Genomic DNA, 12,714 nt, shown 5'->3' on the forward strand with positions numbered 1-12,714 from the left:
TCACACAAGATTTTTAATTTCAATTATGATCAACAGAATTAGAATCAAAATGGAATGCTGTTGTTTTAAATAATACATTTAATTTTTAATTATATTAATAATCGGTTTCAATCTGAAAATTTGTAACTATATACACTATATTGCCAAAAGTATTGATGCACCCCTCCAAATCATTGAATTCAGGTGTTCCAATCACTTCCATGTCCCCTGTTGTATAAAATCAAGCAGCTAGGCATCCAGATGCTTTATAAACATTTGTGAAAGAATGGGTCGCTCTCAGGAGCTCAGTGAATTCAAGAATGGTCCATGATAGGTTGACACCTGTGTAATAAATCCAGTTGTGAAATTTCCTCACTACTAAATATTCCAGTCAACTGTTAGTGGTATTATAACAGTGGAAGCAAATGGGAACAACAGCCACGTAAAATCACAGAGTGGGGTCAGCGCATGTGACAGTGCGCAGAAGTTGGCTACTTTCTGCAGTCAATAGCTAACTTTGTGTGGCCTTCAGATTAGCTCAAGAACAGTGTGTAGAGAGCTTCATGAAATGGGTTTTCATGGCCGAGCAGCTGAATCCAAGCCTTACATCACCAATTGCAATTCAAAGTGTCGAATGCAGTGGTGTAAAGTACACCGCTACTGGATGAGAATCCCATGGATGAGTCTTGAGTTTGGCGGTTAGCAGGAGAACAGAACTTACCTGACTGCTTGTGAAAGGAACTCTTAGTGCTTCAGCATACCAAGACATTTTGGACAATTTCATGCTCCCAACTTTGGGGGTGGCCCCTTCCAGAGCACAAAGCAAGGTCTAGAAAGACATGGATAAGAGTTTGGTGTGGAGGAACTTGACTGGCCTGTACAGAGTCCTGACCTCAACCTGATAGAACACCTTTGGGATGAATTAGAGCGGAGACTGTGAGCCAGGCCTTCTCCTCCAACATCAGTGCCTGACCTCACAAATGTGCTTCTAGAAGAATGGTCAAAAATTACCATAAACACACTCCCTAGACCTTGTGGAAAGCCTTCCCAGAAGAGTTGAAGCTTTTATAGCTGCAAAGGGTGGGAACATAAAGGTAGGCATCCCAAAACTTTTGGCAATATAGTGTCAGTTTATGGGCTGGCTCATGGTGGAAGGAGAATTAATTTCCCACAGTGCTCCAGTTTAATCTACATACATTATGCAATCAATATTGCATATTTATTTTGATATCTGACAACAAAGTGGTGGACATTTTTGGGGCTCCATGTAAAAATTAGTTTTGAATTCTTTAATAATGATTTTGACAGTATTGAACTTATTTTTAATGAAACATCAGTTGAGAAAAAAATATTCTAGATACCAGGGAAAAAACAGTCAACACTTTACCACAAAACTAACACAATGAGTTTTGTTTTTAAACATCCCAGTCTGCATGTGACGCATTTCATTCAAATGTACATATATTGTCTTGTAAATTTAAAATCTACCCTTTGATGCGTTCATATGAAAGCCATCAAATGCACCACTCCAAAATCAATGTCCCAGACAGGGCAGGCTGAACCAAAACTTGAAAAATATTGACAAAAGAATCTCTACATAAGATTCATAATCATGAAATTGTTTCAAAGCTTCTTTGCTCAAAAGAACTCTAAATTAGGTCAAGGTTACGTTCGGTTCAAAGATTCTGTGCTATTCTTATCATTGCCCTTTGTCTTAAATGTACAGTTCTGCACTTAGAGTACAGGTTAATGGAACTTGTTTCCACCACAAAATAAAAAAAAGGTAAGTGTGACTATTTCTCACAAATCTTACTATTTCTTTGCTAGTTTATATATCCCAATTTGGACTGAATTACAAGTTTTGTATCTCATGATCCTGAGACTAGTCTGAATTATTAGTTATAAACTCCCAATTGCAAAACATAAAATCAGAATAGCAACCGAGTTAAAGTCCAAATAGTGAGGTATACATTGCGTGAAAAAGTCACAGAAACAAGCTTTCACAGAGGTCTATTTTCTACAAAGTGGAAAGGAAAAACGACTGTGCTAAGTGAGAAACAATTTATTTTTGAATACATTTGGGTGATGACAATAAAGCAACTTAAAGACAAAAAAACCTGCAGATTACAGAGTCTAATGTTTACTTCCAGAGTTTCTTGATGGACATGTTTTTCTCACTGTCTTTCTGCATCACCTGTGAAAATATAGTCAATTATAAATTATGCATGCAATTATGCATTATGAGATATGCATGAAAACAAATGGCTCTAATATTAGGATTGGTACTAATAGCACAAATAGAAAAAGTTTTTTTAGTACCTTTGCCACTGCCATTTCAAAATCCTCTTGGGTAACATGGACTCTCCTCTCTCTCAGGGCGTACATCCCTGCCTCTGTGCAGACACCCTGTCAGACAAGCACAGATAAAAACAGCTTACATTGATGCTGATTTCAGCACTGCTTCTCTTGAACAAGTGCCGCAGAGACGCCCGTAAATGACTGCCAATGATCGTACAGGTTGAGCCCCTGACCTCACCTTGACCTCAGCGCCAGACGCTCCTGGCATCAGCTCTGCAATCTTGCGCAGGTTAATACCACGCGTCAGGTTCATTTTACGGGAGTGGATCTTCAAAATGTCCAAACGGGCCTGCAGAGAACAACATAACACTATGAGGCTACTGCTAGTATTTATGCCTTCAATATTAGAGAGTCATACAAATACAAGGATGTATTTCAGCATTAAGATGATATAGATAATTTAAACGTATGTAACAATCCCAGCTTACCGCTTCATTGGGAGGGGGAAATTCAATCTTCCTGTCAATGCGGCCTGGTCGAAGAAGTGCAGAGTCTAGAATGTCAATACGGTTTGTTGCCATGATAACCTGAAGGAAACAAGAAAATATTCAGTGAATTCATACTTTTCTTATAGAAATATTTTAAAAACATAGCAATGCACAACAATGGCATGAATGTGATTAGCTCTGTTTGGTCAAAGCACCCCTGGTGGTGATGATTGGAAAGGCAGTTCAAATACTATTTTATAAATGTATTATTTTATTAAAATATAAATATAAAAATACAGTTTATTACTATTACAAATGTAAAAAAAAAAAAAAAACTGAGCATTTAATAATAATAATAATAATAATAATGTGACAATTTTACTGAACATTAAGATTACAACACTTACTGATTACAATTACACTTTTTTTAAACCATAGAGCTTTATTTTAGGCAGAAAAAGGAGGGATGTAAAAGAACACAGTACCGTTCTTCATGTGCAGCACACCAGACTATTTAAAAAAATTAAATCGCAATCTTTGCAATTTGATAATCACACTAAGCCACATCACATTTTCACTTTCATGCAATGATGTTACTCGATAGTTATCTGATAACTAATTTAATTCTATTTTATGAATTGTAGGTTGTCTGTTTTAATTGGTCTGGATTTATGATTTAATACAAATTGATCATCAAAAACAGTGGTAATCAAATAAAGGCTAACAATTTAATTAGTCTTTTAAAAATGTAATCAAATGAAAATTAAGATTTTTTGCCAAACAAAGTGCTGCAAACAGAAGTTTACTGGTACAATTGTAAAATTCCTTAAATATTTGTTTTTGTTCAATTGTTATTATTATTACTTTTAGATGTAAATTCTACTGTACAATATATGTTGTCACAATTTCTTCAAGTTAAACCAAACTTATTTTGACCGGTTGTCATGAAGATCTTTGATTTTCTGGTTGTGTTTTATATGTTGATTGTTTTATCAAATGCAGGTGAAGTGACTCTCCGAGCAGCTCTGGAGATGAAGTTCATGTACTCATATAGTGAGACGGCAGGCACTGAAAACAGCATGAGTGTCACATGCTTGAGTAAGTTTAGGGGATAAAATGCCGCCACTCATTCACTCACTCACTCACACACACGCACACACACATGCACACACAGGATAGGCTACTATTTTATTTTAATAGTAACTATACGTACAAGTCTATTATGCTCATCAAGCCTGCATTTATTTAATTAAAAATCAAAAGTAGTTGCCTAATATTGTGAAATATTATTACATGATATTCTTTTAAACTTTTTAGTAATCAAAAAATCTTAAAGAGCTTTACAGCAGGTTATAAAAAATTATTATGCAGCACAACTGTTTGCAACATTGACATTAAATCATTTTAGAATGATTTCTGAAGGATCAATACTGAAGACTGGAGTAATGATGATAAATTCAGCTTTGATCACAGGAATAAATTATATTTTAAAGTCTATTAAAATAGAAAAACATTATTTTAATAAAATTTCAAAATATTGCTGTTTTTGATCTAATAAATGCAGGCTTAATGAGCATAAGAGACTTCTTTCTTAATGCTGCATAATTATCAAAAATGGTAATATAAAGTCTTTTTATGTCACCATTTCTCCAGCCTACACTTTACATAACAGGCCTGTAGGTGCCGGTGGCACTTGGGCTTCAGTAACTTTGATAGTTTCCTCAAATAGTAAACAGTGTATCAATATTCATAAATACAAGTAACACTACTTACCATTAATGCGACTTTGTGCTGCATGGTTTTATGCAGTTCGTTTTTTTGTTTGTCAGCAATGCGGTTTGATTTATAAAATTTTCAACTGATTTGTTTCAACTTGTTTTGCCAGATCACGATTGGTTGGTGTAATGTTATTATACATGACGTGCATTTATGAATTATGTAATATTTAATATTATATAATGGAGATATTTGATGTAGCTGTTTAAATGTACGTTGTTTAAATGTAGCTTTGATTATTGATGAAAAAAAATGTTTGGTTTATTCTTTTCCCCGTAAAGCCACAGACACTCTCTGAAAGAACCACATATGGCTTGAGAGCCATTTCCGAATAGACTGTGGAAAATCGTCCAGTAAAACTTCACGCAACACGTTATGGCAACGCCTCAGACCGACTGATAAGAAAAAATAAACAGACATTTTCCGACTTTTGAGCCGTTCTTTACTATTGTACACATTGTCATGTTACACAAATATTATAATTGATATTTGTCCGAGGGGCACTTTTGATTTATTTTGAAAAAGGTCAGGGGCTCGAGCACCTAAAGCTCCCTCTGGACGTGCCTGACACACACACACACACACACACACACACACACACACACACACAGTGTAGTCTTTTTGCATTCATAGACACACAGCTCTATTTTTGATTTATTCATCTAAAATGTGACAAATTCTGTGACATTCCACTTTTTACTGTAAATAAATGTATGACTGGATTCTGTCATTCTGCCTGCATTTTAACCATCCCTGTACAAGATGTATAGTAAACCTTGGAAAATTAATAATAATAATATTTCAAATGGGACTGTCCCACGGAAAATGTTTGCTATATCAGAAAGCTTTTAAAAAACAAAAAAACAAACAAACAATTAAAACCACTGGGTGCACATTTCAGTGTTTAGCCCGTAATAAAATTAGCAACTGACAGTTTGCAATCTTAAACTTTTCTCTGTGCAGATGTTTGCTGCTCACCTTGATATTCTTGGTGGCCTCGAATCCGTCCAGCTGGTTGAGGAGCTCCAGCATAGTTCTCTGCACCTCACTGTCTCCTCCTGATCCGCCCTCCAGCCGAGAAGAGCCGATGGAGTCGATCTCATCCATGAAGATGATGGAGGGCGCATGCTCCCTGGCCATGACGAACAGCTCACGCACCATACGAGCTCCTGGAATCAACACAGAGAGAATGTTGAGTCATATTACGACAAGGAATCCAGCTCTAGAAATCAGACCGATATAGCTCTAGCAGTAGAACTTGTTTTTGTTTTGCGCAAGTTGCATTTCCAACCATTCCATACATAAGAAACACTCAATATAGCAGAGCCTTTACGGTTAGTCAACCGTGTTGTTTAGAGAAATCGGTTAATCGCTGCATCCCGAACGAGCACTTCACTCACATTTAGATGCGTGCGAACTTTAAATTGTATTATGGAGCATGTGTAAATACAAAAAAATTTGTAAGTAAAAAAAGTTATGAACTTAATTAATTTTAATGAAATTAAAATTATTACATTTCTTCAATAGTCTGTAATGTGAATATTAAACTTCAAAAAACTATGATTCATTTAATTTAATAAATGTAAGCGCTGCTGCACATTCAAAGTAAAAACATAAAGCTTTTGCAAATGAAGTTTTACAGGCTCGCTGTTTTACAGCAATTCACAATTAATGAATACTGTGCATTTATGCCAAACAATTAATTTACTCGTTATGAATTATGAGTGTTGACTTTATGGCCCTAATAATGTAATTTGTTATAGATAGTTGTGTAAGTGTACATTTTAAATTAGCAGCTACCCATAATAAAATCACAAGCACATTTAAATGAAGAGTTTTCCCCCAAAATAAGCTTGTTTTAAATACAATTTATACAATGAAGACTAAGCAGTGTTATTTTAAATTTGATTATTTCATTTGCATCTTTGTTCTCTTTATTCATGCCAGTGCTTATAGTTTGATTATTTACTCTTATTTTATTACAGACTGTTTACTTGACTTCAATAGCGTTTGATTTTGTTGATTTATATCTTTATATTTTTGATTTATATTTTATATTATATTTATGTAGAGTTTCTCATTTGTTCTTACATTCCATGTAAAACATCTAGCTAGTAAAATCTGATTTGTCTGGAAGCCCACCAACCTTCTCCTATGAATTTCTGCACCAGCTCTGATCCGGACACCCTGATAAAGGTGCAGTCGGTGTGGTGGGCCACGGCTCTGGCTAACAGGGTCTTTCCTGTACCAGGAGGTCCATACAGCAGCACACCCTGCAGACCAACACACACATTACATAATGCCCAACAGACCTACTATTGAGAAGGTAGCATTTTTTTAAATGACATGATTGACCCGATAAGAATGTGCAATGCTATCACTTGCCTTAGGTTGTGCAATTCCTAGAGCCTCAAATAATTCTGGGTGCTTGACTGGAAGCTCAATCACTTCCTTGATCTCTTTAATTTGTTTGTCCAGCCCTCCAATCATCTCGTATGTCGAATCTGGCACTTTTTCCACCATCATCAGCGAGACGAGTGGGTCCACTTTGTTTGGCAGGATTTTGTGAAGCGTGTAACTGTCATTACGAAGTGCTACACGGCAATTTGGAGTTACCTAGTGGAAATGAGAATTTACATTACAAAGTCTGCATGATTAAGCACAATTTAATTGTTCTTGCAGTTCTTGTAATCATGCAGCCCTTGGTTTAAGTCATGAACGACACCTCAGGTTAAGGTGTACTCCTACTTTTCATCACAATTTCTGCCTCTTACAATTAAGCAAGCATAACTGTCTAGTGTTTAGTTCCCCCATTTGACATTTCCATGATCTTACATCGGTCATAAGCTTTCCTGTTTGGTGTTGCCATATGCCAAGAGTTATAATCCCCCAATCAGAGCTTTTCTGCCTAGTGTTTTACTTAAAATATCTGCACAGCTGATTATCAGAAAATATGATAAAAGTTTGGAACATTATTATTATTTTATTCTTTATAATGATGCTGAAAATTCAGCTTTGCCACAGAAATAAATTACATTTTGAAATATATTTACAATATATAAATTCACAATATTACTTTAATAAATGAGACTTTATTCTTAGCTATTATAAAATAATAGATCCATTGCAGATCGATTGACTGGCTGTGTTACATTTCATTAGAGCAGAATGTTTCTTCAAGAAGCAGATTGTGCTATGTGTCGTGACTAAATCTGCAAGAAAACCTTCTCAGTGACGAACTTTAATACATCCAAACATGAATCTCGACTATACTGTTTGATTGTAGTTGCTGAACAAATGCACTTAAGCCCACAGTATACCTGTTTTTTTTACTTGCACACTAGCATATATGTACAGTCAAACATAATCTTGCGAACAAGCGTTGGGCGATGTCCAGTTTGGCAGTTGACAATGTTTACAGTAAAACATCTCTTTAGCTAAACCCTATTTTCTACTTTAAAACTATAATTTTGTTATTTTACTAACCCAACTAATGACTCACCCAGGCTTTCCATTGAACAAATATCAAAATTTAAACATGGACTATGGTGAAAAATATTAGACCTTATGCAATTTTCCCAATCCATTACGGAGATATTCAAATTTGATTTCGCATATTGTTTTTTTAAACATTCAATGGTGTAGTTCATATGACCACTTTACAATATTTCAATAGCATAATTTATTTTGTAACCTATGCTATGCTTTGCACGACAGAAAGTGAATTGTGCTATATTATAAGTAAAATGTAAATCCAGAGTTTCTGTCTGAGTTGTTCCTGTAATCTTGTTCTTTATTCATTGTTTTTCTGTTTTTTAATAGATGGCTGTTATCAGAATCACCTTCATTCTTTCATTATGGCTTCATTATTATCTTTCATTAAAGGCAAACTGTCTTTAAAAGCATTAACCAGACAAAAGTTATTTGACGTTCACTGAAGTGCAGTAGCCACAGAAGAGCTTTGACAATGAGCAAGATTTCCTGAGACACTACAATAGACTACTTATAATTCATTAATAAGGGCTGTTTTCTTGTACAAAATTCAATATTTTAAGATAAATGTACAGCATAAGACATGAGGCTAACAATGTCAAGATGGAAATTTGTGTGTTTCCCAGACAAGGTATTTTCACAGACTAAAGCCCAATTTATACTTCTGCGTCGAATGTAGCAACACCGTAGACTGTGTGTTGCACATGTAGCCTATGACGTACACCTCTCCAAAAATGTAACAACGTGTCGATTCTACACGGACCGCAAGTGCTGTGATTGGTCTGCCAGAACCCTTCCCTCAGGGTATACATGCTCTCTCTGCATGTGTACTGCATGTCAATGTGGACAAGGACGCATAAGAAGAAATGAATATCGACACGTAGCCCAAGGCATAGAGGCTATGGCGCAGGTCCGACGCAGAAGTATAAATCAGCCTTTACACGTCACATCTCTGGCATAGACTATTTAAAATAGCATATATGCATTAGTAATGTTCTCAATTTAATTTACAGAGCAATCCCTGCTAAATTTTTAGATTAACTATAGAAGAGACTAGGATTAGTGTGTGTCACACTCGGAACGGGGGACGTGGCATCACGATGGTAATTCTCCGACACAACCCTAGTGCGAATGCAGAAAATAGAAAGTTCCATCTTTATCTACAGTAACATACAGTATGCGCATACTATTTTGGTGACAAATTTTTGCACACTATACGCAGACCCCGCTTACTCGTATACTTTAGCTTTACTGAACCTCTCGGCCACAAAACAGTGTTTTTGTTTTAATAGAAACAGAATTCAGAATTAATATTAGGAATTTCAGTTTCAGCTTTTGAGAGAAGCTTCTTACTTTTTTACCAGTTTTTATAATGTAAAGAGTATGCTGATGTGAATAATTAAAAACAGAACAAACTAGTTAACAGAGGTAAAATAAACCCTGCCTTTTGTTCTTATGCGAAACAGCAATAATTCTGATGAAGTTAAAGGAAATTTCTCAAATGAGAAAAATTGATTATAATTTGAGCAAAATAACCGTGATTAACAGCCTGACCATTATCATGCAGCCTTGGTTAAACCCCCCAAAAAACACTTACATCATTTATATCAATGTTCTTATCCACATCCACCACAAACTTTCCTTCAGGATGCACCTAAAAACCAAGCATAAATACACAAATGAATAAACAATCTCAGCACTGATCATACTCATGAGAAAAGCAGGAAACAATGGCTGTCAAACCTTGACCAGCACTTTCTTCTTGTCCATGGCTCTCACCACCTCTCCTACATAAGAGCCCTGCTCCTGCAGTAACTGAAGCTCCTCGCGCAGGAGCCGCACTAAAGGAAACAAAAGAGCCTGTCATGCCATACTGATCATATTTTTAGCATAAGATATTTGGTTTTTGTATCTGATCTCCATTCATAATAAAGTTGGTAGAGCTTTACCCTTGGCATTTAACTCGTTCCTTTGAGCCTGCAGACGTCTGAGATTTTGGCTTTTATCATTCACTGTCAACTGAGTAAAGAGACAAGCACATTTAGACATAACTTACCTTTGTGAAAAAGAAGTGCGCTTGATTGTACTGCATGTGCACTTGGAGTGGACTTCAAATCTTTAAAGTGTATTTTAATAATAGAAAGTCCAAAAAAAATGTAATCAATTCAACCAAGTTACAATTGATGGTTCTCACCTGAAGCTCCTCGATTTTAGACAGGTAATACTGTCGGAGACCAGAGCCTCCTTTACTCTCCTCAATATCCATCTGCAAAAATGATTAACAATAATATCAATACCACATACAGTTGGGTTATTAACGGTCAGGTAATGTAACAGTGTAAGGTGGAGTAACGTTAAAGTGATGATTCACGAGGTTCTTAAATTATACAATTACCATGTTATGAAGTAACGTTATTACGAAACATTCCTCACGTTATAATTCTAGAGTACATTTCTGTGATGTATATTAGAAGTATATTAATTTATTATTAGTCATGAAAGATGTCTGTTGTTATAAACAGTGATTTTGCATGTAATAGCGGAATATTCATAATTTGTCATGTAATTATCCAGCTATCCAATGTTATGATCAGTCTCAGTGACACAATGAGACAGCAAACTCGGCTTCATTCGGAGAAGGCGCGTTAAATCCAGCCATTTTATCTTATAATTCTAAACACTACAATTACAGCAGGTGCCATCTATGAAATGTGCGATGCCAGCGAACAGTTGAACTATATTGTTCATATTAGAAGATTTCACACACACAAAAAACACTTACTTGATCAACCCCGTCCAACGCCATCTTGAACATGCAAACTTCCGTCCGTCAGCGGCGTTTTTTCCGCCTTGTTTTCCTCGGGAGTGATGCAGGCTGAAGAGGATGTGATCTCTAGCGCCACCGACAGGCTGGAGAGAGACACATTACATCTAACCGCGATGAGTGACGTGGTAGAGAACATGTACATTTGAGACTGGGCTCTTTTGACTCGGCCTATCAAGCAGCCATTAAGTAGAGAGATAAAAACTTCATAGCAACTCCCTAACATCCGTTTAGAGCACCCTAGCAACCATAAAGCAACATTGAAGCCTACAAGCCATATTTTAAGATTTAATTTGAAACAGTGCTGGTTTAATCAACACTAACCAGGAGAAACACTGAGCCACAACGGTGAAGTTAGAATACTTTTCAACCAAAAATTCAACATTTATTATAAATTTACTGTGGTAACTGTAAGCCTAACTGGCATCTTGTCAGAAATGTTCTTAATCTATATATTTTAGTATGACTGTAGACATGTACTAAATGAGTAATAGAGGCCAAATTACAGAACTTTTTTTGTCATAAGCTCCAAGTTTTGTGCATGTTGTATTTATATTAAATGCGTTCATACAAAATACCATAAATTTAAGCCATTCTAGATAAAGAAACAATACTATACACAAGATATTACAATATTTTTCCTGTGGTGATCTAAATATAATATTCTATTTGATGCTTCTTTATTTAAATAAAAGTAGAGTTCTAACTAAACAAACATTCACCCTTTAAAAACAAGGTCCTTTATTATTATTATTTTTTTTACATTGTGTATTAAATTTACATCTGTGTCCCTATACTGTCAGCTCAAGATTTTTGTTTTTTCAAAAAACAATGTAATATTATATTACTTACACACACACTATAGAAAAGGAACCAGCCCCCAAGTGTGTCCAAAACATCCCCCCTGGCCCCCTTCGAAAAAAGTTTTGACACCCCTACCATAAACTGTATAAGCACACCCTAGCAACCATACAAACACATGAATAAGCCACATCTCAGCACCAGAACATGGTACAGACATGGGAATGTGCTCTTTTGTTTCCTGTGAGAAACCCATCTGTAAATATCACCATGGTAACTGTGTAGCCTAGCCAGACACTATAGCAACCGTGCTGATTTTTGCCATTGCAAGCACCACTCACATTTCCTCCAGGAAACATACATTCTAGTTGCTGTTGATATTGTACAATATGCCTGCCGAAGCCCTCCTAAAACCTTTGCTACCTGTATGAAATGTTTTGGTAGATTAAGTGCATTTTGAATGTGAAATTACCTGCTGTTACAAGATGAAAGTTGGTTAGAACAGTGTGAAAAGATTTGAAAAAGTAAGGCGCACATTGAGAAATCACAAAAAAAAAAAAAAACGAATGGAGACCGGTATTACCAGACTAACCAGGACAACAGACACTACATGCATCAACTTGACTGGTGTTTGGCTTTATCAAACAATCTACCCTTTAGTAGACAGACATATCAGATTCTTCCTTTTTTCAGACTTCACATATTCTTAATTCATTTTTCTTCAGACATTGTATTTTTGATCATAACATACTTTATATTCAGTCACATGTGAATTCCCTTTTATGGAAACAACTTTATTGTTTAAAATATTCCAATTTCCCAGTAAAAAAAAGTACAAAATGTAAGCATTTGATTGATACAAAAATATAACACAGAACTTAAGTTGTAAGAACTTAATTGGCACTTACACAAAAAAGGCTCAATCCACTCAAAAGTAAATCAAAAGTACAAGAGCTTGTTGCATATCAGATCAGCATTAATACTGTCTGAACAATTCAGCTATAAACAAAATGAAACCATTCAGCTGTTTTGACAAGTCAACAAGTCACAATCTCA

The 12,714-nt window shown here is 35.6% G+C and overlaps 1 protein-coding gene across 1 annotated transcript; it reads right to left on the reverse strand.

Moving 5' to 3' along the window:
* Positions 1-2,026: 2,026 nt before the first annotated feature.
* psmc5 (proteasome 26S subunit, ATPase 5) lies at positions 2,027-10,901 on the reverse strand. Its single transcript, XM_067429867.1, has 12 exons — positions 10,816-10,901; positions 10,228-10,299; positions 9,983-10,052; positions 9,777-9,874; positions 9,631-9,687; positions 6,927-7,157; positions 6,688-6,814; positions 5,520-5,710; positions 2,766-2,864; positions 2,516-2,626; positions 2,299-2,385; positions 2,027-2,173 (listed from the first exon to the last, which is right to left on the reverse strand). Exons 1-12 carry the CDS (start codon positions 10,846-10,848, stop codon positions 2,120-2,122), a joined length of 1,230 nt encoding a protein of 409 aa, XP_067285968.1. The 5' UTR covers positions 10,849-10,901; the 3' UTR covers positions 2,027-2,119.
* Positions 10,902-12,714: the final 1,813 nt, after the last annotated feature.

This window comes from Pseudorasbora parva, chromosome 21 (assembly GCF_024679245.1).
Source record: "Pseudorasbora parva isolate DD20220531a chromosome 21, ASM2467924v1, whole genome shotgun sequence".
In the NCBI taxonomy this organism is placed as follows: Eukaryota; Metazoa; Chordata; class Actinopteri; order Cypriniformes; family Gobionidae; genus Pseudorasbora; species Pseudorasbora parva.